We start from the raw sequence: 25,819 nt of genomic DNA, 5'->3' as shown, positions 1-25,819 counted from the left end.
AAATCACACTGACATTAAGAAGATAATTTAAGTGGCTGTACTGGGATCTAAAGGTTATGACCAATAAGGCATTCCAGGGTAGCACTGCTGAAATAAACATAAAATCTTTCACAGTGAATACAGTGAGAAAAATCAACATTCATTTGCATGACTAAATCATGATGTTTATTTTAAAATTAATAACAAACACAAATCTCTAGCTGGTGACTGGTTTCTCTAGTTTCTCTACCTCAAACAGCTAGAGCACCTACTTTGTGTCAGGAAATGTTTGAATCTTTCAGACATAAGTATTATTAGTGTCTTCATTTTACAGATGAGAAAACTTGATTGGGTCACACAGAATGTGGAAAAGCTAGGATTCAAATCTAGACAGATTGATTCCAGAGTCCAGGCTCTTAACTCAATATGTATGTCCTGTAACCAATCAATAAATACCCATGTCCACACACAGAGAAGAGAGATAGCATTTCCAAGTGGATCACTCCATGTCTACAGCTGACCCTAGAGGATACAGTTTAGGTTTATCCAGTCTCCTTTGAATTCCTTCTGGACCCATACCTGTAAATTATTAATACCTTTGAATTCCACCCCAAATCTTCAGGAAAGTAAAGAGAAACAAGTCAATGAGCAAACAACCATGAAAATCTGTGTACACTGTAGAAGTATTAAATGTTGAATTTAAAGTTTAATTTTAAATTTGACTTTAACAGCATAAATACTATCTCAACACAGTGCTAGCAGGAATGTAAATTATTTTCTTGACAAATTTCTGTATTTTCCAAGTTTTTCCATTTTATAATCAGTGAGAAAAATATTTTTCTAAAAATGACTGAAAGTCCAATAAACAATGACATTCTATAAATGAGAAATATTAATTTTTTCAATTTTTATCTGAAGAACATTAAGAGGATCATAATTTTTCTTAATTTTTGAGATTTAGGAGATGGATACATTGTTCAAATAGATCCCCAGGTAATTTAAAAATTCCTAGCCAAAGACAAAATTCTGTGTCCCATAAAGTATGATTTTGAATCCTTGATCCTGGAATTAGATGACACATCTGTAAATGAAAGATGATTTTTAAACATCTTTGCTAAGCTTTGCATAATATACTTTTATGAACAACAGTTTCAGACCATCCTCAGTTATCAGTTATATACATCACCACAGCACTTCCTTTTTTCTCTTTTTACAATAAAATCTTCCCAACCTCAATACCATTTTTCCCACAGTAAGGAATGAGTGCTTCTGGAACAGAAATACTAACAACACAAAGAACATTTCTGAAAACTGAAGGGAGGAAAGGTAATAACAGGAACTATTTGAATACTGCATTTTTTATTAAGATAACTATAGTGCTGTTTGTGTCAAATATTTTATTAGAAAAAGTGAGACATAAATACCTGCTGCTCCAGACTCCTGACTATAACTAATGGATGAAGAACGTATAGTTCTCAGACGTAAACTCTGGGCTCTCTCTTGCCGAGCAGCATCACAGGTCTGATTGGGGTGCCAGATCTGTTTACAGTGGTAGCAAAACTCTGTTCCACAGCCTTCTCGCCCACAAGTTAATTTTGGACAGCTAGCACATCCAAATGCTATCACAGCATATCTTCAAAGAATAAGAAAAATGATTTAAAATGGGACATAAAAGAAGAGATACTAAGTAAAACAATTATCCAACTGAAAAAGTTTTCTATTTATATATACATGAGCAAATTAAGTCATAAACCCTAACACTATTTCATCAACATAAAAATGGGGAAAAAAATGAACGATTCACAAATGAATACATATAAATGGCTAAAAACATTTTTAAAGTTCAATTTTTAACTTTTAACTTTCAATTTTATCTAAAATGCCAAACTGTATAGTCTAATTCCAATTTTATAAAAATTATATTAAATTAGTATTGTATGCACACTAGAAGGAAATATACCAAAAATCTTAACAGTAGTTTTGCTGGTACTAGAGTTCTAGTTCTCTTCTTTATACACTTATATATTTCTGATTTTTATAATTACCTGCTACTTTTAAAATCAGAAAATTAAAATATCACCTATTTAAAAATGCGATGATGACTGAATCAGCTACAGCTATCAGTTAATGGCAAACTGTGATAATTCATAAATTTTGTGATTATCTTGTATTTATGCATAAATTCTTACATTAATGTTTCTAAAATACATAGTAAAAGTGCTCTTTGGTGCCAATCTCCTCCAAAAAGTACGTGAACTCGATTTTCCCAATTAGAAAATTTGTTTTTTCACTTCAGATTAAAAAACTGAAAACAGACTCATGACTAGCCCTGAGACATACTCTCTGTATTAATATTTTGGCACTTCAACAATTTCTTACTTAAAATAAATTCTGGGCACACTTGGACATTTATCCCAGAGTAATGAAAACTTATGTACAAACATGTACACAAATGCTTGTAGGAGATTTTTTTGTAAGAGCCAAAAATCAGAAACAGTCTAGATGTCTTTTTCACTAGGTGAATGGTTAAACTATGGTGCATATATATGGACTACTACTCAACAACAAAAAGAAACTACCAATACACTTCACTCTGATAAATCTCTAAGGAATTATGCTGAGTGAAAAAAGTCAATTTAAAAGTTATATACTCTATGATTCCATTTACAGACCATTTTTGAAATGACAAAATTTTAGAAATGGAAACAGATTAGAGGTGGCCAGGGATTAGGGATGGGGTTGGGAAGGCGAGAGAGGATTTATAAAAGAACAATAGGTTCACCACCATGGCATATTCACCACCCCCATGGTGGTGAATACACTTATGTAAGGTGATAAAATGGCATATAACTAAATATACATGCACACACAAGTAAAACTGGGGAAATTTAAGTAAGATTGGTAGATTATATCAATGCCAATATCCTGCTTGTGATGTTTTTTGTTGCTGTTTTGTTTTGTGATGTTGCTTTATAGCACTGAAGAATGGTACCACTGGGACAAACTGAAGGAACGGGATTTCTTTTTTTTTTTAGATTTTATTTATTTATTTGACAGAGATCACAAGTAGGCAGAGAGGCAGGAAGAGAGAGAGGGGGAAGCTGGCTCCCCACTGAGAAGAGAGTCCGATGCGGGGCTCGATCCCAGGACCCTAAGATCACGACCTGAACCGAAGGCAGAGGCTTAACCCACTGAGCCACCCAGGCACCCCTGGGATCAGGATTTCTCTTTATTGTTTCTTACAACTACACATGAATCTATAATTATCTCAATAAAACTTACAATAAAAAATGTCTGGTGTTCTGGTTCTCTCTGAAAGACAAACAAGTCTTATCTATGTATAAAAAGCTTTTTAAAATAGCAAATATTTCCTTTTGGCTGGAAATTTAAGGGAGTTTTCAGGGTTCCTCTTGCTATTGGCAATAAAATTTAAATAGTAACTGTAACTGATATTTTTATTAAATTTCCAGATAACGTGTAAAATTATAAAATTTTAAGAGTCAGGAAGTTCCTCCACTTTTGGGACCTGTTGCTCCCTTTAGTATCTTACTTTTTAAACTTAAATTTTACATCTTAAATTCCATTTTATTTTTGATAGATCAATTCTCCAGTTACCAACATAATCATAAATGTGTTCAAGCATGATTAAATTAAAGACAACTTATTTATCAACATGGGGTAATTTAGCAAAGTTTACCTTCCCTGAGGGAAAGTAGTTCATTGCAGTTACTCATAAAAAGAAAAAAGTCCTCAAAGACTCAACACTTTATTTTCTATCAAATTATAATGCTAAGCAGTCTTTAAAATAGTAATTTCACTGAAAAGGAAATGACGCTCTCTCCTGTAACTCTTTTCTATCCTAGCTTTTCTTGAAGGAAGGAGGGAAGGACAGGGACATGGGGAAATCTGTGTGTGTGCAAGGGACGATGACGCTAAGACCAACTGTTTGTTAAGGTCAGTCACAATATATAAAGGCAGAAGAGAAGTTTAGGTTACCTGGTCAAAATACCATTTCCACCACTTATTATCTGTATAGTCTCATTAAATCACATAACCTCCCTACAACTAAGTCTTCCCAAAACATAAAACAGGATTCAAACACTTCAGCATTCAGTCAAAGTCAGCTTTAGCTTTAGCCTTGATCTTGAGAATGCCAAAAAGCAATTCACCATTTCAATGACAGTTCCAGTACCTCTGCATCTGTACTTGATTAATAACCATGTGATCCACAGTTATTATCCTTTCTATATCAATAGAAATAATGTATGGAAGGCGCCTGGATGGAGCAGTTGGTTAAGTGTCTGACTCTTGGTTTTGGCTCACATCATGATCTCAGAGTTGGGAGATCAAGCCCTGTGTTGGGCTTGCTGGGCTCTGGGCTCAGTGTGGAGTCTGCATGAGACTCTCTCCCCTCCCTCTGTCCCTCCCCTCTGTGCTCTTTCACTCTCTGAAATAATTCTTCAAAAAAATAAATAAACATTGGTAGGCATTCTAGATACAGAATAAAAAATCTTACTGCTTCATATGGTGAAATTTTACTGGACAACTTAAGTATAAATGCACATTGTGTTTAAGAATAAAATACAGTAATTATTAGTAAGAACTGTGAAAGCCAAGTTTAGATATAAACTTAACTTTCAATTCATTAAACAGGGATATAGATTTGTAGTTAATATGAACACTGGAGTGCCAGAACTAAATTTAGGAAGAATATAGTCTTTCTGAGTAAATAAATATAAAAATACACAAGGCAGATTAACAGAAATAGGTTATATCATAATTCTTTTTTTTTTTTTTTTAAGATTTTATTTATTTGGCAGAGAGAGAGAGATCACAAGTAGGCAGAGAGGCAGGCAGAGGAAGAGGGGGAAACAGGCTCTCCGCCAACCTGGGAGCCCGATGCAGGGCTCGATCCCAGGACCCTGAGATCATGACCTGAGCTGAAGGCAGAAGCTTAACCAACTGAGCCACCCAGGAACCCAGTTATATAATTCTAACCTTTATAGGTTGTTCAGTATACCACCATATCACTAAACAAAACTTAAGAACTGACTTAATTTTTAATCAATGATTTAAGCTATTAGTCTTTTTTTTTTTTTTAAGATTTTTATTTGGCAGAGAGAGACACAAGAAGAGAGGGAACACAAGCAGGGGAAGTGGGAGAGGAAGAAGGAGGCTTCCCACGAAGCAGGGAGCCCAATGTGGGGCTTAATCCCAGGACCTTGGGATCATGACCTGAGCCTAAGGCATATGCCCAATGACTGAGCCACCCAGGCGCCCAAGCTATGGGTCTTTTAAGAAAAAGTCCTATTAGGGAATTCTTCACATTTTGACAAGAATTAAAAGCAGAGGGTGCCTGGGTGGCTCAGTTGGTTAGATGACTGCCTTTGGCTTGGGTCATGATTGTGGAGTCCCAGGATTGAGTCCCACATCGGGCTCCCTGATCAGCAGGGAGTCTGCTTCTCCTGCTGACCTCTCTCCTTTCATGCTCTCATTCTCTCCCTCTCTCTTAAAAAAAAAAAAAAAAAAAGCAGAATGTCAGCTTTTTAAACTTTCATGACAAGATAATTTCCACATCTGGCACATAATCCATGAAAACATGAAAGGGTATGGTGTGAAAACTGAGGTCTCAAAACATTTTATTCTCAATAATCAAGCTTCAAAACAGCATTATAAGTTGCTTTAAGATAAAAATTCCCTACAGTGACCTAAACTTGTTGAGAATAACTGTTTATAAAGAGTGAATACCTGTTTAGATTTTTTAAATATATGCAGTATAATTATCTGGAGAAAACTAAAGAGCTGACAAGTAGACTAGCATTTCTGCATGATGTCAAGTATTTAACATTTGATTATTTTTTAAAATAAAATTTTACACTTACTTTCGTATCCCATAAGTTCATCACACCTTAATTAGTGATATTTGAAATTGGCCCTGGAGAAGTATTAATTGTCTGGTCATTTGGCATTTGTTGAAAATAAATGTAGGTTTGATGCATCTCAGAAATTAGGATATCATAATAAAAAAGAGTTGTGATATTTAGGGGTACCTGGGTGGCTCAGTGAGTTAAGCCTCTGCCTTCGGCTCAGGTCATGATCCCAGGGTCCTGGGATGGAACCCTGCATCGGGCTCTCTGCTCAGCAGAGAGCATCTGTCTGATGCTCTGCCTACTTGTGATCTCTCTGTGAAATAGATGAATAAAATCTTAAAAAAAAAAAAAAGATTTGTGATCTTTAAATAAAACTGTGTGTTGTGGAGAGAACAGGGGGGAAAGCCGGGGGAAGGAGAAAGAGAATTCATTCATGGGACATCATCATTATGTACTCAAATATCAGAGATAAAGTACCTCGAACTTGTTTATGCTACTTCCCAGTATCTCCTTTTTAAAGGAAAAGCTGAGAGATCCTACCCTAGAATTAAACATTCAAGTCCCATTCAATCTGTACAAGTTATAAAGAAAAATAGGTTTATCTTTAATAATCCTATTTTTCATGAATGTATATTTTGATAACTAAAAGTTAAGAGTCTATCAGTTTTTTCTTATTAACAGTTATTGAGTGCTTACTATGTAAATGTTCATAAACATTCAATCTTAATAATAACTTTGTTAGGCATATTTTATAATATAGCAAGAATTAAATGTAACTAGCATTCACGTATTTTGAAAACAGAATGTTAGGCCTCTTGATGATTTTCATTGTGTGGGAGTCAAACTTATTTTCCACTGGAAAACAGCTGTCAAATTACAATGGAAGCAAATGGTAAAACTAAATTAAATATAAAATGCTTCCTTCGGCGCCTGGGTGGCTCAGTGGATTAAAGCCTCTGTGGCCTGGGTCATGGTCCCAGGGTCCTGGGATCCAGCCCCACATCAGGCTCTCTGCTCAGCAGGGAGCCTGCTTCCCTTCCTCTGTCTCTGCCTGCCTCTCTGCCTACTTGTGATCTCTGTCAAATAAATAAATAAAATCTTTAAAAAAAATGCTTCCTTTAAAGAAAAATGTCAGGAGTATCTCTGTTCTGGTGCATTAAGTGTTATATGGGAAAAGAACACCCTCAGCAGAATGCCAGGGATAACTGAGCAATACCTAAGATCTTTGGCTTAAACAGTATCCAAATCTTGGTTTAAAAGATGGCTCCATGTCCTTCTACGATTCATTATTTAACTAAGTCTTACTTTCCATCTCTATTCTTCCATGTCTATCTACTCAAAAAATGTTTAAATCTTCCTATTTAGCAGGAGTGGAGGGACAAGAAGAAAGTGGGGGAAAAGAGAAACAGGGACTGAAATAGGACAATCTTTCTAGAAATATTTTCTGTTCACCGGAGCGGCAACAGGAGGTCTATACTAAGAAAGTACTCAGTGGTCAAGTTAGAAAAATGCTAAGCAAAATTAAAGCACTTTTTCATTTTTTTCTTTCTTAACTATAGGATTTGCTAAAAGAATTTTTTTTAAAAAGATTTTATTTATTTATTTGACAGAGATCACAAGTAGGTAGAGAGAGACAGGAGGAAGCAGGCCCCCTGCCGAGCAGAGAGCCAGATGTGGGACTTGATCCCAGGACCCTGGGATCATGACCTGAGCCGAAGGCAGAGGCTTAACCCACTGAGCCACCCAGGCACCCCGCTAAAAGAATTTCTAACATGCCAGTGATCAGTATATAGTGTGCACTATTTCCAGAATTTATTTCACCATGGCGTCTATTTCCTGGGAGAGTCTCACAGTATTAGAGTTCTACAAATTACATCATTGATAACAGAGCAAGTAGGGATACCAGTTAGGGTACTGTATTGTGTCTATACTAAATTCCTTATGAAGGAACAAGTAAAAAGAACAAACTATACCTAAAACAAAATCTAATCCTAAGATAAACATAACACTCCCCAACAAAAACTTTAATTAAAAAATGAGGAAAAAGAATGAAGAAAGATTATCTAGGCATCAAAGACCCCTGCCCCCCAAAAGTAAAGCTTTAACAAAACCTTTAGAGAACAAAGAAAATATAATCACAAATACTGTTTGATCCAGTTAGGGGGGAAAGTCAAGTTTTGCATCAAAATCAACAGGCTCGTGTTTCTACTTGCTAGAAGTTACTATTACTCGATAGAGGAGTGACTTGTTCAAAATGTTTGGGAGAAGGTCTAGATAAAGTGAGGCTCATCTCCTGGTTCCCTCTTTCATGAGCTGCTTCCTCTAGAGGATGCCTTCTGTTGTGCTTTCCACTATATGCTACAGGGGAATTGTCAAGAACTGCCCAGTCTATTTGGAGAAGTCAGTCTAATTTAAGGGTGGTGTCAGCAAGCCATTCTGGCTGCATAACTAAAGCCACATTCTTTAGTAGACTAATTAGTAAGAGAGAGCTGACATGTCTCCTAGCATATCAACTTGGTTCTGATTGAGGGTTTGAGGGAATGTTATTTTTATTGATTCCCTTAAAACCACCAAAAATTCCAGTATCATTTAACAATGGCTGGTGTAGCAGCAGTATACACTGAATTACATAGCATTAAAATATATCTAGACCAATTTTATGGTTAGGAAGAATAAATTAGAAAGAGCAAACTCTCAGCTCAAGGAATTTTTAAACTCTAAGCTCAAAGTCTTAGAATACTTTTATGAATGTCTATTCTAACAGATACAATTTGTCATTAGTTATGAATTACAACTTCCACTGAAACACAGTTTATACTCATTATGGCTTCCTATACACAAAACCTGCTGTTTTCTAAGTCACATGTATTTGTTTCCTCTGGAGAAAATCACAAGTTGCATCTGTTCTCGGTATAAAATTTCTAAAAGGTCAGCCTACAAAAGCATTTTCAGCATGTCAAAAGATGGTCAAGTTATGGCTAAAACCCTTCTTTGGAGGGTGGAAATAAGAGCTATATGAAGATTAACTGGAATTTAAAAATATATATTGTTTAGTTCCTAAGCCGATGATACCATTTTTTAAATCCATTATGAACAGTATCCTCCACCAGAATAAATTATTATTCAGAATCATTTAAATGTCAGCCAGTTTGACACTACACAAACCTGATTACAGTTGATCACATTGCTTTAAAATGGCTTATTGGAAAAAAAAGTAAAATAAAATGGCTTATTGACAGTTCCTATGATATATGATTTATATTAGTGGCATATAGTCAGATTGATTCATTCAACAACACTTTATTGAGCATGGCTAAACCAGCAATTACAAAGAAAAATCAAATACTTTTTTCTTTTTTGTCCTTGAGAGGCTCACAGACATTATTAAATCATTAACTATATTCTTGTATTATAAATGTTCTTGTATATTCAAAGCTCCCCAGCAAAGTCAGAAGCACTCACATGAGACAACAGGGATAATGTGTGCTGGTAGAAGGGCGGCCAACTGAAACACGTGATGACAAAAACTAAAATGCCAACTTTTTGCTGTCTGCCTGCAATGTATAAACTAGGCTGCCTGGGCAGAAGGTAATCAGGTATTTTTACTCAAAACAAGTTCTATGCATTCCTTCCTATGTGCCCCTCACCTCGCCCCAACACGTCTCCCTAGCCATGGCCAGATTCTTTTCTGAACCTGTGTAGACTGCATGTTATAGCAGCAGTTTTGCAAACTTCACCCTGGTTAAATCAAAGCACACAGGTTTGGCTCCTTCTCAAGAGGACTTTTCCAAAATACTGTCTTTTAAAACAAGTTCAATTTGTCCTGGCCCTCAGAATAGTAGAAAGAATATTAGGTCAGAAAACCTGAGGGATCTCAAATAGAAACCAGGTCAGCTTTTCTTTCTCCTCTAAGCTAAGGGCAATATTTCTCAAAGTGTGTTAAACTACATGTTTAAGTAAAATTAATGTCAGATGCAGAAAATGGTCAGATTAATAAATATCATATGCAAAAAAAAATTCACAATTTTACATACAGCATTTCTAGAAAAAAGTCTTTCAAGTGTGTTGTACAATAGAAGGGGTTAAATACTATATACATGTCAACGGTCCTAGCTAGCTAAGTATTTCCATTACTCACTGCCAGATAATCAGGCATTTATTTACCAGTATTCTTTATGCCAGATTTAAATAATAAATGGATTCTAAATAAAATATGTCCCTCTGTGGATCCAAAGATTTTAATATGTTGCAGGGGGAAGGGATTTTTGTCTTTTATTCATTATTAAGTTTCCAAGTACCTGGCACACAGGTACATAAATTTTTGAATAACTGTCTGATTTTTAAAAATTAAGGCAAAACTTAAGAAATGGACACAAGGAATTATAAATAAGAGCTACAAAAAACTTGCTGTGTGCCCGGAATTATGTTAGTCATAAAATTAGAGGTCTACCCCAAGCCTTATAACAACATGATAGGACAGACATTTAAAATCAGGTCTAAATGCTCATGCTAAGTAAAACTGAAACCTTTAATCAAGGCTTACGTAGCATTCCATTCTCAAAGTACATATATACATTTTCTGTTACTGGATGACTGTTTCTATGTAACGCAACCATAAAACCTACAATGTAATCAAGTATATAAAATATGCTCTTAATCTAGAGACAATATAAATCAAATACAAATGACAATACATTACAAAGTAATGCTGACATGTTTTCTTTGTCCCTTGTGGGTAAGACTATTGACAACCACGAAACCAAGAGTTAATTTATAGTCAAATTAACCAAGGCTAATTCTTTGTTAAATTTACATAGCAATCAAGTAGTTGTGTTCATAATAACAGAATTTATTAAAGTAGCTGTTTCTATTATTTTATATTTTATACTTAACATTTATCTTCTCCAAAATATTTAAAATATTAAGCCATTTTGCTTTTTTTTTTTTTTAAAGACTTTATTCATTTATTTGAGAGAAAGAGAGAGAGAGAGAGCTGGGGGAGGAGCAGAGGGAAACAGACAAGCAGACTGAACCTGAGCCCAATACAGGGCTCAATTCCACATCTTTGAGATTATGACTTTAGCCAAAATCAAGAGTTAGACACTTAACCAACTGAATCACCTACGTGCCCCTAAGCCATTTTACTCTCTGACAATGAAGTCTCAATAAGAAGAAAGTGGGCAAAAATAACACAAAGTATGAGTTTATGAAACATCTTTAAATTTTACTGAAAAATGTCACCCATACAAAAATGATTTATAAATAAAAACAAATACCCCGTATCTACCATGCAAACTAAGAAAAGTATCAGTAAGGTGATCATATAAATAATCTAAACTAAAACACTTGAGAAGAGGAATGCGATCAAAATTACAGCAAAAGCATAAACTGAACTATTTCTGGCAAGTCAGAACCTATGGTTTTACCACATTTATCAGTGGCTTTAGAAGCCTCTTGATTGCTCCTTCAAGTTCACAACCTCCTTTCAATAGGTAACCATGAAACTAAATATATTCATCCATTTTACTGTTAATGAACACCTTTTTTCTTGTTTGCTATCATGAACATTTTTTTTTAAGATTTATTTTAGAGAGTGCATGAGGAGGAGGGGCAGAGGGAGAATCTCAAGCAGACTCCCCGCTAAGTGCAGAGTGGAGGCAGGGCTTGATCTCACCACCTTGAGATCACTACCTGAGCTGAAACCAAGGGTTGGATGTACCACCCAGGCGCGCCTATTATGAACATTCTTTTTTTTTTTTTTTGAAAACAGTTCCCTTTTTTATTATGAACATTCTTTTTTTTTTTTAAGATTTTATTTATTTATTTGGCAGAGAGAGATCACATGTAGACGGAGAGGCAGGCAGAGAAAGAGAGAGAGAGAGAGGGAAGCAGGCTTCCTGCTGAGCAGAGAGCCCGATGCGGAACTCGATCCCAGGACCCCAAGATCATGACCTGAGCCGAAGGCAGCAGCTTAACCCACTGAGCCACCCAGGTGCCCTATTATGAACATTCTTAAACATATCTCCTAACTAGATGTCTCCTGGCACACAAGAATTTCTTCACGGTATTTCACTAGGAGTGGCTCTTCTAGGTTACAGGGTAAACAGGTGTTCAATTTTAATAGTAATATGGCAGCAGGTGAGCTAATCTTCCACCTATATTTTCTTTTCATTTAAAATTTTCCCTTTTATTTATAAAACTTTCCTTTATAATCTGTTTTGATTTTGCTTTGGTGTGTTATGTGTGGTGATGATCTCATTTTCCCCCCCTCAAACATCTACTTTCACAGCTCTGTATGTTGAAAAAAATCAATCCTTTCCCAGTTGGTTTAGCATGTTTCCCCTAAAATCAAATTCTTATATAAATAAGAATCTATGTCAGCTGTATCTATTGTGTTCTATTAAGTTAATACAATTGATATCCATTAGGAACACAGGATCAGTCAACACAGCTCAAGAGAATATATCTATTTAGTGACCAGAAAAGTTGTGCCCAGGATTAACTGCCTCAATCTCCGGGGGGCATAGCTTCTGACACTTAAGCCTTTTAATTCATGCCATCATTTTCAAACTTTTTCTTTTAAAACTATTAAATGGGGATGCCTGGGTGGCTCAGTCAGTTAGGTGTCTGCCTTTGGCTCACATCATGATCCCAGGGCCCTGGAATTCAGTCCCATATCGGGATCCTTGATCAGTGGGGAGCCTGCTTCTCCCTCTGCCTACTGTCCCCCTGCTTGTGCGCATACTCTCTCTCTGACAAATAAATAAATGAATCTTAAAAAAAAAAAAAAAAAGGCAACCAAACCATTAAATGCTTGAAGAACTTGGGAAGTACTTTTTACCCTGGGGTTCCATGAGAGACAGAAAACGACACTCTTTCTCCAGACAAAACACACCATATAGGCATATTCCTCACTATTTGAACTCTTGAAGGAATATTTGCTATAATGATTTGCAAAAAGTGTGTTGACCTAAATTTTGTTGTCCAAATTGAAATCTAATGAATGCACGCTTGCACCAGTGAAAATGTTGTGCAGAGGTCCATGGGACCAAGAGTGATACAACTGTATGCAAGCTATTCTTTTGACAGGATACTGTCTCCTGCTCAAGTTATTTAAAGGTACTGTTCATTATCAAGATTTCTTCCAATCTTTTTCTTGAGAGTTTATCTCTTCAGGGCTCCCAGAGTTTGCTTCTGTCATACACCTGTAAGCACAGTCAACCTTGGCCCAGTTTAGAAAGTATCTTTAACATATTATTTTATTATTTATGTTCTAGTACAAGCTCCCTGAATTAGAGGAGAGCACAGTTCAAATGTGATAATGAATTTTATTTTTAAGTACTTCACACAACTAATGAATTCATAAAATGTCAAAGAATCAGGTAATATTTTTAATATGTTATTTCCACTGAAATCCCTGGTAGATAGTTAAAGTTTAGTTATACCTGGGAAAACTGGTTGGGATTTGCAAAGGCTGGTAACATACTATTAATTTTCTCATTTGGAATGAGAGATATAGGCTAGACGCAATCTGAAAAGTTACTACTCAACAAGCTTTTAATAATAGATTTGATTCAGATGATGAATACTGAAACTTCATCTGAGAAACTGAACTCACATTCTACCCTTATTTCTGATTATACCCAGATAATCTTGAAAGCTCTGGGTTTTCCCCAACTCTTACTTATACATAATCTCTAGCTCACTAATGGTAACATCCAATGTTTACAGCCTTTGTTATTCTTGAAAAGCATAAGACTATTTATTCCTAGTTATGACAACCCTACATAGGAAATGCTCTATAAACAGAAGGTATGTTAACATAATCAAATGTATAAGAAAAAATATTTTAAATCTTGATATTAGCAATACTATGTCATACCAACATGAACACATGACATTGTGCACACATTAAGGTGTCTTCTGAAAGGGTCATTTGAGTTTATACGACCAAAACCAAACAAAACCCCTGATCATTTCATCTACTACACTAAAATAACAATTTTCCAAATTAGAGGGATAATCAATTTTGCACACAACTAGATCCTGTACTCTACCAACTTATCCCTTTCTTCCGAAAATGTTCAAATGAGTATGCGATGAGACACAATATAAAAATGAGTAAGATACTATTCCTGCCATTAGCATCTAACATTGTGCCTGGCACACGGTATGCACTCAATGTACATTTGTCTACTGAATAATGAATCACACCTGACATGTTAAGATTTTTCTTTTGAGTAACAGCTAATTCTTATTTTATCCACAGAAAAAAATATTAACTCAGGAAAAACCAAACAAAATCTTACCCACAGTCTGGAGCTGGACACCACCTACAATCAGGATCTGCAACAAGCCACCGTCTAAGCATAAATTCTTCATATTTTTCCATCAAGACATCATCACTTAATATCAAGCGAATATCATGGGGATTAAACCGTTCAGTACATTCTGGGCAACTGATATTAACTCTACTTTCAGAAATTTCTATCCTTAGATATTGTCGTAAGCAATCCACACAAGATCTATGATGACAAGTCATGATCTCAGGAAATCTGTCCTTAGAATGCCGCAGAAGGCACAAAGGGCACTCTATAAAGTCTCCAATTTGTTTGCTGATAGAAGTTAATCCATTGTCAGAGGAGGTATTTGTAGAGAAAATGGAGTTCTTATCAGTACACATTTCAGAATGTATACTTTCAATGCTTGCAATTCCATCCACCCCGCCATTTAGCTCCCTGGATTTACGTTTGTTATCCTTTTTTCTCCGAAACAGAGAGCCTATTGAAATTCTTCTTTTTTTGGGTGCCTTTTTCACTGAAGGCAAGCTCACAGATGAAGCAGAAGACTGAAGATCACGATCTGAACCCATTTGCCGATGTAAACTCATGTCTAAAATGTTCATTAGAATTGACTCAGGGTCTGTGTTTACACACAGCCCTTCATTATATTTAGAAATGAAACCTATTTCTTGTTCTTGCATTCAGATTAAGTCATGATGTAAGAAAATCCTACTTGGTTCCTTCAGCGAATTCTTGAAAAAGCTTGACATACAGAAGACTGTTATCATAGATGGTCTGAAAAACAAAACAGGACACCAAGAAAATTTTATTTATATTCTTAGTGTGCATGATTTTTAAATAAACTTACAACCTTACTATGAAACTTCAAACCAGTATGTTCTTTAGTCATTAGGGTTTTTTTAATAACACCAATTTACTGAGTAGTCTACATGAGAATGTAAAAATATATAGTTAGCACTAAAACAAGTATATTCTTTAATCTTAATAAAAAAACTAGATTTGAGCTGACCTTACCATTATTAAAATCTCATAAAAATTTTTGATCATTTTCACTGAGACTTCAATGATTCCCCACTGCTTTTCAGAGTTTAATTGACTGTAAAATACACATGCAGATACAAAGGATTACTAAGTATAGCTTATACAATCTTGAAGAAAAGTGAAGTGTGTGTGTGCTCTTACCCTGCCAAATGCAATGACTTAGAAAGTTGAAGGAATTAAGACAACATGGTGGTACATCACAAGGCTGGATACAAAGACCAATGGAGCATAACACAGTCCAGAAAAGGTCCCAAGTATATGTGGATACTAGAGTTACGTCAAAGGCAACAATAGCCTTTTCAAAAACAAACATACTATTGTTTTACTGGTTACCATCTGAGAAGAGGAACTTAACCTATAGCTCACCAGGTGCATAAAAATCAATTCCAGTTGGTTCGCAGATCTAAGTATGAAAAGTAAAATCATAAAGCTTCTAGAAGTCAACAGAGACTATTTCTGTGAAAAGACTTCTTAAACATACAAAAGTACTAACCATAAAAGAAAAGACTGACAAATTGGAATACAATAAACTCAAGAGACGGTATTCAAGAGAGTGGGACAAGACAGTTGCCACATATAACTAATAAAGGACCAAGTACCTAGAGTGTGGGTAACACTTACATATTAAGACAAAACAGACAAAAAGGTAATGGGCAAGGGATTTAACAGGCATTTAACAAAAGGATATGAAAAAGTGCTCAACAACATCTGTCATCAGGGAGATACAGATTAAAGCCACAGAGAGATACACATCTAGCAGAATGGCTAAAATTCAGACTGACATTTCCAAGTATTACCAAAGATGTGGATTGCTGGTGGGAGTGTAAAATGGTGCAACTACTTTGGATAACTGTTTAATGGTATCTACCAAACTTGAACATATAGACACTTTATTACCCAATTACACTACTAGAAATAACTGCACAAGGGAAATGAATGGCTACATGCATCAAGAGATACATAACAATATTAATAGCAGCATTATTTATAACAAGCCAAAATACTAGATGCAACCCACACTTCTTCCAACGACAGAATTATATTCACTTTCTAGCATACTAGAAATGAATGACAATGAACAAAATACTGCTTTACACAAAACAAGAATGAATCTCACACAAAAGATGGCATACTGTATGTATAATTCTATTTAAAGAAAGTTTAAAACCAGGTAGAACTAATCTATGATGACTGAAATCAGGAGTATAGATACCTTTTGTGGGGAGGCACAAAGGGAACTTTGACATATGTAGTAGTTACAAAGTTATGTTCACTTTGTGATAAATCACTGACCTACAAACTCATGTTTATACACTTTACTGAATGATTGTTATATCACAGAGTTTAAAAAAAAAAAAAAAAGCTTCCTGAGCTGGTATCTACACATATCCTTGACAAAGTCATATTGATTTCCCAACACAAAATCTAGAAAAACATTTCACTCAGGCAAACATTATTCTTGTCCATCAGTTTATATTTTCTCATTATTTGCAGCATTCTCTGCTAATTCTGAGGAAAATATAGGGTGTAATGGTAGGTTTTACTAAAATTTTCTGCATTATTTTCTTCCATGTTTTTATTTTAACTTGCATTTCAAAATGTCTTCTGTACTCCACAGTGAAATATATTTATCATAGAAGAGAACTACAGAGGGAATCAACTTTGGGGAACTTATCAGAATCTGTCACTTAAAATAGTAAACCAATGGTACTTATCAGTATTACCTGGGAAATTTTTCAAAATATACATTTTAAGGGGCACCTGGGTGGCTCAGTGGGTTAAGCCGCTGCCTTCGGCTCAGGTCATGATCTCAGGGTCCTGGGATCGAGTCCCGCATCAGGCTCTCTGCTCAGCGGGGAGCCTGCTTCCTTCTCTCTCTCTCTGCCTGCCTCTCTGCCTACTTGTGCTCTCTGTCAAATAAATAAATAAAATCTTTTAAAAAATATATACATTTTAAGACACTTGATAGCCATGTCATTTTTTTTCTCCAAAAGAGAACCCTGTAGGTTTTGTTTTGTTTTTTTTTTTTAAGATTTATTAGTTTGAGGCGGGGCGAGGCAGGGGGAGAAATGTACAGAGGTGGCGGGTAACAGGGAGAGAGATTTCAAGCAGACTCTCAGCTGCGTGCAGAGCCAGACATGGGGCTTGATCCCACAACCCTCAGATCATTACCTGAGCCAAAGAAAGAGTTGGATGCTCAACCAACTGAGCCATTCAGGTGCTGTTAGAAGTACTCTTAATATTTAAACTAGGATAATAAGCAAATTAGAACATGTGTTCATCCTATTTAGGAAATCCTAAAATATTATGCAAATACACAAATATGGCTCAAAGGAAAAATAAATAAATCTGAATACTAAAACTTTAATATTTCTACATGGTAAAAAATGTTATAATGCAGAAAGACAGCGATAAATTAGAAAAATGTGTATAACAATGAAAAAATTTCCCTACTATACAAACAGCTTTTACACATTAATGAGAAAAAGATGTACAACCTGATAACAAAGATACAAGGAGGATGTTTGAAGAATTCTAAAAATTAGAAAGATTGGACACAGTTTTTAATAATAACCAAAACTAAAGCAGCAAAAATTCAAACCTTAGATACCCTCTTTGTGCACATTAGATTGACAAAAGTTGTAAAAAGTTGGTAAGCATGTACTGTTAACGTCTCATATACTGGGGCACCTGGGTGGCTTAGTTGTTAAGTGTCTGCCTTCGGCTCAGGTCATGATCCCAGGGTCCTGGGATCAAACCCCACATGGGGCTCCCTGCTCAGTGGGAAGCCTGCTTCTCCCTCTCCCATTCCCCCTGCTTGTGTTCCCTTTCTCACTGTCTCTCCGTCAAATAAATAAATAAAATCTTAAAAAAAAAAAACCCAAACAAACTCATATACTGCTGGGAGGAGTGCAAATCAGCACAATTTGGGGAAACCAATTTAGCCTTATCTATTAAACGTCAAAATGGAAGTATTCTTTGACCAGCAATCCCACATGTAAAATTTATCCTTCAGAAAATGTAAGGACACAGATGTGCAAAGATAATGTGCAAGGAAATTCACTGTAGCCTAGTTGATAGAAACAAACAAAACAAGACAAAACAAACAAACAAACAAACAAACAAAAAACCACATAAAACCTGAAAGTAACTTATGTGTCTGACAGGGGATTGATAAAAATAAATGAACCAGCCACGATTTATGTGCAACGATATGGAAAGCACTCTCTATATAATGCTAAGTAAATAACTTCAAAATAGTGTGTATAATATGAGTAATGCATTTGTGGAAAAAACATACCCACACAGACTTACATATACTTATACAATTTTTGGAAAAATATTAAGAAACCACTGACAATAGTTACTAAGGGAAGTAAAATCTAGTATTTTTTTAATTAACATAGAAGTATTATTTGTTTCAGGGCTACAGGTCTGTGAATCACCAGTCTTACACAATTCTTAGCACCCAACACAGGACATACCCTCCCCAATGTCCATCACCCAGCCACCCTATACCACCCTCCTCCTCCTCTCCAGCAACCCTCAGTTTGTTTCCTGAGGTTAAGAGTATCTCATGGATCGTTCCCCTCCCCGGTCCCATTTTGTTTCATTTTGCCCTCCCTTCCCCTCATGACCTCCTGCCCTGCCTCTCAAATTCCTCATATCAGAAAGATCATATGATAATTGCCTTTCTCTGATTGATTTATTTCACTCAGCATAATACCCTCTAGTTCCATCCATGTTGTTGCAAATGGCAAGATTTTATTTTTTGATGGGTGCATAGTATTCCATTGTGTATATATACACACCACATCATCTTTATCCATTCAGCTGTTGATGGACATGTATGCTCTTTCCACAGTCCAGCTATTGCAGACATTGCTGCTATAAACACTCAGATGCACATGCCCCTTCAGACGCTACATTTGTATCTTTAGGGTAAATACCCAGCAGTGCAATTGCTGGGTCACAGGGTAGCTCTATTTTCAACTTTTTAAGGAACCCCCAAACCGTTTTCCAGAGTGGCTGCATCAGCTTGCATTCGCAAAAACGTAGGAGGGTTCCCTTTTCTCTGCATCCTCGCCCACACCTGTCGTTTCCTGACTGGTTAATTTTAGCCATTCTGACTGATGTGACGTGGTATCTCACTATGGTTTAGTGCAATCTAGTACTGACTTTCTGCCTCCTGCAGAGTTTAAAACTCTTATCAGAGTTTAAAAAAAAAAACAAAAAACAAAAAACTGAACCCCACAAGCAGTAACAATTATATTTCCCTAAGCTAACCAATAATAATAAGGATGGGGTCCAGAGTTTGTGTGTTTTATATTTAGGTCAATAATTTAGTGGCACACTCTGATTAAGAACCACTAAACTAAGGAGACTTATAACACTCACTTAAAAAACAAAACTCCATGGGCTTTGCCTCCGAAACAAAGTTCCTTGCTTTTCATTACGTCAGGTACAAAAAATAAAAGTTCTGTTAAAAACAACAACTCAGGGGGCACCTGCGTGGCTCAGTCAGTTAAGGGTCTACCTTCAGTTCAGGCTGTGATCCCAAGGTACTGGAATCTAGCCCGTTGGATCCAGCCCCAGCTTCTCCCTCTCCTCTGCAGCTCCCCCTGCTTGCACGCTTGCTCTATCAAATACATACATAAATAAATAATCAAACAAAAACAACAACAAACAACCCAGTTTATTAGTCATCATCAGTCAAAAGGGTTATGGTGAAGTACCCCTTAACCTATGGCATAGAGATGATGAGACTTATTTAAAAATCCACATACTTTAATTACTATTTTTCTGCAGAAATAATCTATAGAAGTGTCTATAAGCATGTAACTGAAGAGTATTGGGAATGCCTCAATCAAGGAAACTTTGGCTAACTTGGGATTTTTAAGACTATACCCTAAACCACTAAGGAAAAAAAAAAAAGCACTACAGAACTTCTGCCAATTTGTAAACATAACAAAATGTGTGAAATTAAAAAAACTTTCAGTGATTCAGGAACTTATTTTTAGAAAAAGCTGACTTCATTCTCCAGTGAAAAATAAAAACCTATTATTTGCGTCATTTAATATAGTACTATTCTTTTTGAACTCAATTTTTTTTTGAAGTAACTATCAACTATATGATTCTGCATTATGTTCTGCCTCTCAAATGCACACACCATTAAGACAAAAATATTACTTGAGTTCTAAAACAAATGGCTGGGTTGCAGGTTGGAAAAAGAAGGGAAATTATGTTGTATATAATAATACCATTATAGAGTTTAAAAGTCCTTTTTATCTGTGTCTTAATTCAAGCCTCATTGCTCGAAAGAAAAGTTTTATTAAACTTATTTGACAGGAAAACTGAAGTTCAGAGAGTAAATACTGCAAGGTAAGTAAAGGATAGGGTTAAGGGAAATTCAGGTGTTCTGATAACCTCGCCCTCAGTACCATTATCTGCTTGCAGCTGTCTTCATGAAAACTTCTCTAGTCACTACCAGGATATCAAAAATTACCTCAGAAAATAAAAGACAATTACATCTTATACATCATCTGGGGCTCATCTTAATGATCCTTAAACTCCATGTCTCACTCAAACCATTCCTCCTGTCTGAAATGTCACTTTCTTTCTCTCCTCCTAACCAAACTGTACTCAACTTTTTTTTTTTAAGATTTTATTTGACAGAGAGTACCACAAGTAGGCCGAGAGGCTGAGCAGAGAGCTTGATGTGGGGCTCAATCCCAGGACCCTGAGATCATGACCTCAGCCTAAGGCAGAGGCTTAACCCACTGAGCCACCCAGGCACCCCTGTACTCAACTTTATTTAAAATTCCGATGACTTCATTTTGTCCACTTTTTTCCTGATTATATTTAAATTTTTAATAAGGTTAAAGTAGAACTTGAATATTTGTGATTTCTTTAATACAACAGAGCCAAGATGGTGTCATAAACAGAAACATCATGAACAAATGCCCAATGAGTATTTCTTAAAATGACAAAATGTCACTGAAGTGATGATACTATTCCATAACCAGAAGAAAATATCAGTCTGTTAGTTCACTGTCACACTTCCTAAGCACATATGTGTTCTATTTTTTTTAAGATTTTATTTATTTATTTACTTATTTATTTGACAGACAGAGATCACAAGTAGGCAGAGAGAGAGGAAGGGAAGCAGGCTCCCCGCCGAGCAGAGAGCCCGATGCGGGGCTTGATTTCAGGACCCTGGGATCCTGACCTAAGCCGAAGGCAGAGGCTTTAACCCACTGAGCCACCCAGGCACCCCTGTTCTGTTTTTTTTTAAATAGTCCAATTAGTTCATACTAGGTCTACAAAGAGAAATATCAGGTCTACTATATTAAATACAGAATAATTATATATAAAAACATAAACATTTGCATGGTGTAATAGAATAGTTCACACAACTTCAGAGCAGGAGATGATGAAAGGCAGTAAATGTACTAATGACATAATCTGAAATACCCCCAACTCCTAAAAATCCCCAAACTTGGAAGCTCTTTAAATTGATGTACTAGCACAAGGATTTGTCAGGCTATAATGCACTGATAACATAAAATAGTTGGGGGGAAAAGATAACTCAAGTTGGGCTCCATACGGTTATTGGCTTAGTGGGAATACCCAAAATAAAAGCAGGGATCTTTAATTAAAGACATTAGAAGAGTTTAGTTACTGAAACAGAAAAGAATAATAAAACACAAAAAGATCCTAAAGTATGCATTTTCAACTAAGTATCTACAATCCTAATTATTGTTACACCAATGTCACAAGGAATTCTAGTCACCTGTTAATTAAACTATGAGAAAGGTCTCTCCTTTCCCTTGTTCTCACTATAGCGTAACTCCAACAAGTAACCAAGACTACCAATTGCTGCTACACACTCATGCTCCTAAAGAAAATGGCTGGAGAGGGACACCCCAGTGGCTTAGTTGGTTAAGCATCTGCCTTCAACTCAGGTCATGATCCCAGGATTGAATCCTGCATTGGGCTCCTTGCTCAGCAGAGAGCCCGATTCTCCCTCTGCCTGCTGCTCCCCCTGCTTGTGCTTGTGCTCGCTCTTTCTCTCTCACAAATAAATAAAATGTTTAAAAAGAATGGTTGGGGAATTAGTTTTATTGCTGGCAGAAGGGCCCCACTTCTGACCTTTTTTTTTTTTTTTTTAATGGACTTGAACTGAAAAACAGAACCTAAGACTGGTATGTAGAAGGACAGAGACCCGTACCTCCTCATCTAACTTTCTCTCGTTCAGGGTTTATACCCCTTTAAAGTCAAGGTCTCTTGATTCTTACCTTTTTCTACTTTTGCGGGGTGGGTGGGGAGGAGCAGAGGGAGAGGAGAGAAAGAATCTTAAAGCAGTCTTCAAAAGCCCAATGCGGAACCCAACACGCGGACTCAGTCTCAAAACCCTGAGATCGTCACCTGAGCCAAAATCGTCAGATGCTTAGATGACTCAGCCCCGCCCCCACCGGTGCCCCTACTTTTTTCCTCTTGAGAATACGTGAGGGATTATGAAATAGGAATATTCAAAAACAAAGGTATTTCTACCAACATGTGTCAAAACTCTGTAGAATTAAGATTTAGTAAAAGTGCTGATAACTTTGTACTGACTCATAAAATACATCTAATTTGAAATCACACTATTTTTTATATTTGTAAACATTACAGAAATCAAGCATTCCAACTGAAGCATCTAATCAACGATTAAAATATTGTTTTTTTAAATATTTTTATTTGAGAGATTTTTATTTATTTGAGAGAGAGAGAGATCACAAGTAGGCAGAGCAGCAGGCAGAGAGAGGGGGAAGCAAGCTCCCCGCTGAGCAGAGAGCCTGATGCCAGGCTGGATCCCAGGACCCTGAGATCACGACCTGAGCCAAAGGCAGAGGCTTAACCCACTGAGCCACCCACACGCCCCTAAAATATTCTTTTAAATGAAAATACGTACCAGATTTTAAACACTCAATTTATAAACACAGGATAGACAAGAACAGGAAAAAAGGTTCAAATCCATACAAATAGTAGCCCATGGTTTAAGAAAAGCTTTCAGGGTCCTGGCAAAACACAAAGCACTATCAAAGAGATAACTGAAGGGCACATTGAAGAAAGTGTGGGCAGGGTTAAAGGAACCAAACAGGGATGGCAAAGCACTCAGGAACCACTGCCACCCTGTGGAATGAAGAGGCAGGAGGAACAATTACTGAAGAGGAGCTGTGCCATAGTAATTGGAAGAATAATACCCAGCTTCTCTCTGTGGCTTTCCAATATCCTGCCAATGCCTCACATTGGCTAAATCCAACAAATGAGTCCACATGAGGCAGTTCTTAGAAGTCAACTCCCTCTGGGACACAGAGCAAGGCACAGATGGGTTAAGAGTGGATCTGGAGGGGCAAATTAAAAAAAAAAAAAAAATCCGGTACTGGATGTATAAAAGAGAATTTGGGAGTTAAGACCTGATTTAGCTACTTTTAGATATATAATCCATGTGTAAAGTATAATACCGTGTCTGTGATCTCCACTACAAAACATGAATGATGCCACTCACTTCAAACAGATGTGAGGCAAATAAAGTGAGGTTGACCAGTGCTGAAAGTACCTAACAGAATCTGTCATTATACTAAATGTTAGCTGAAATGAAATGTAACACAAGCTTTGTATCTCTAGTGCCTAACACAATGTGTAACTTACAGCAGATGCCTAATAAACTCTGGCTAAATAAATTATGATGCAAAATACACATAAGTGGAAAGAGGAACTGAGGATTCTATCCATATCTTTACTTCTGGTTTGCTATCAATGTACCATCCTTATCAAGGGATACAATCTTACTATATCCAGCTTTTTACATTGTGAAAAAATAAGAAACTTTATCCCAAGAGTGCTACAGGAGAAATAAAACATGTTAAGTATCTTGACACTATGTCACTTCAAGAATTATAGATTCAGGGGGCGCCTGGGTGGCTCGGTGGGTTAGGGCCTCTGCCTTTGGCTCGGGTCATGATCTCAGGGTCCTGGGATCGAGCCCCGCATCTCGCTCTCTGCTCAGCGGGGAGCTGGCTTCTTCCCCTCTCTCTGCCTGCTTCTCTGCCTACTTGTGATCTCTCTCTCTCTGTCAAATAAATTTTGGGGAAAAAAAAAAGATTTAGGATTTCTCCTAAGAAACATCTCCTAATCATAAATACTTCAATAGCATCTAATAGCTACCCACATGCCAAATTATTTAAAACCAATGAGAAGGTATTCTGGAAAGTAGAGGGCTGTGCAAAAAAGTTTACAGACAATAAATCACTTCCCGAGAGGAAATTCCTTTATACTCTTGATCTGTTTTTGCTTGTTATTCAGCTAAAATTAGGTTTCTTCTGTTACTTCTCGAAAAAGTTAAAATACAGAGAAAATCCAAAAATTTTGTGTTCATGGTCTAAATATTGAGCATAAGAACAAAAAGTACCTACAACTTCTAATTTCAATTTTTTTAGATGTCTGACACCCAGATGTTCTACACCTCTAAAAACCTGCATAGAAGAAGGAATAACATTTATTAGCATGGAACAACATTATTAGCACTGTTGAAGAGAACAGCTAAGTATAAAGTCATTTTCTTGTTTTTAAGTGAGGAGGAAATAGGCACAGAAATCCCCACCAGAGTTTATATAGCTCACTAATTTTGGTTACTAGTGAAGCCTGAGCTCTTATATTCAAGAGAAAGAATCAAGAAAGAGGATAAACAAGACTTTCTATTTTGGATGTTGTATTATGTATTAAAAAGCATAACAGGCTATTAAACTTCAGCAATATACACTTGTGTTGCGAAGTTGGGAGAAGATGAGGAATAAAATACTTATTCATTTCAATGGCTATATATTTGCTATTATATGTGAGACCAGGAGACAAAGAGAGACATTTGCTTTGGTGGGCAAGATACCTATAGCATTTCTCACGTGTTTACAAGTCATTTGTATTTCACTTGCTATGTATGGCCTAACCATATGCTCATATCCAAATATTGGACTTTTCCTTACTAATGTGTAAAACTTATTTATATGTAAAAAACACTTGCTTTTATGTGTCAAAAAAATTTTTTTTAAATTATACTTGATTTTATGGCAATTTTCCAATGCAGGTATTTCAAATTCACATATCTTTCTCTTTATGACTTTTGGCTTCTATACCTGTCTTGGACAAGTCTTGGCTTATTCCAAGAGTGTATTTTTAAAATGCTCTCATGTTTCCTTCTGGTACTTCTACAGCTTATCTTCTGGCTTAAATCTTTCATTCACTTCAATTCATTTTAAATGTTAGGAATAAGTGAGATCAAAATTTGATGTTTTCTAAATGGCTAGCCAGTTAACCTCTTTCTCATCCACAACTCCCACCTATTTAATAAGCTACATCTTAGTATGAATTTTTGCTATCTAGGTGGTATGGACTTCTAAAATAAGCTCTTGAAATAAACTACCAAACTGTTTTGTTCCAATCTGTACTCCCACCAGTCAGAAAGGTGCTTAGATCCTGAATTCTTACTAACATTCCATTTTTTTTTAAAGATTTTATTTATTTTATTTGACAGACAGAGATTACAAGTAGGCAGAGAGGCAGGCAGAGAGAGAGGAGGAAGCAGGC

General features: G+C 36.2%; 1 protein-coding gene across 4 annotated transcripts in view; it reads right to left on the bottom strand.

Annotated features, from left to right (window-relative positions):
* Positions 1-25,819, bottom strand: part of RNF19A (ring finger protein 19A, RBR E3 ubiquitin protein ligase) — a 57,030-nt gene that overhangs the window by 16,317 nt on the left and 14,894 nt on the right. For 3 of the 4 annotated variants that reach the window (XM_032858582.1, XM_032858586.1, XM_032858583.1), the window contains exons 2-3: positions 14,159-14,926; positions 1,404-1,612 (exon numbers count right to left, since the gene is read on the bottom strand). In XM_032858582.1, the coding sequence (XP_032714473.1) occupies positions 1,404-1,612; positions 14,159-14,832 (883 nt within the window). In that variant the 5' untranslated portion in view covers positions 14,833-14,926. Of the gene's footprint in view, positions 1-1,403; positions 1,613-14,158; positions 14,927-19,701; positions 19,833-25,819 lie in introns of all 4 variants that reach the window. The other variant, XM_032858585.1, reaches the window with a different exon arrangement.

This window comes from Lontra canadensis, unplaced genomic scaffold (genome assembly GCF_010015895.1).
Source record: "Lontra canadensis isolate GAN:19392208 unplaced genomic scaffold, GSC_riverotter_1.0 scaffold15, whole genome shotgun sequence".
Classification (NCBI taxonomy): Eukaryota; Metazoa; Chordata; class Mammalia; order Carnivora; family Mustelidae; genus Lontra; species Lontra canadensis.
This window is presented reverse-complemented; position numbering and strand designations above follow the sequence as displayed.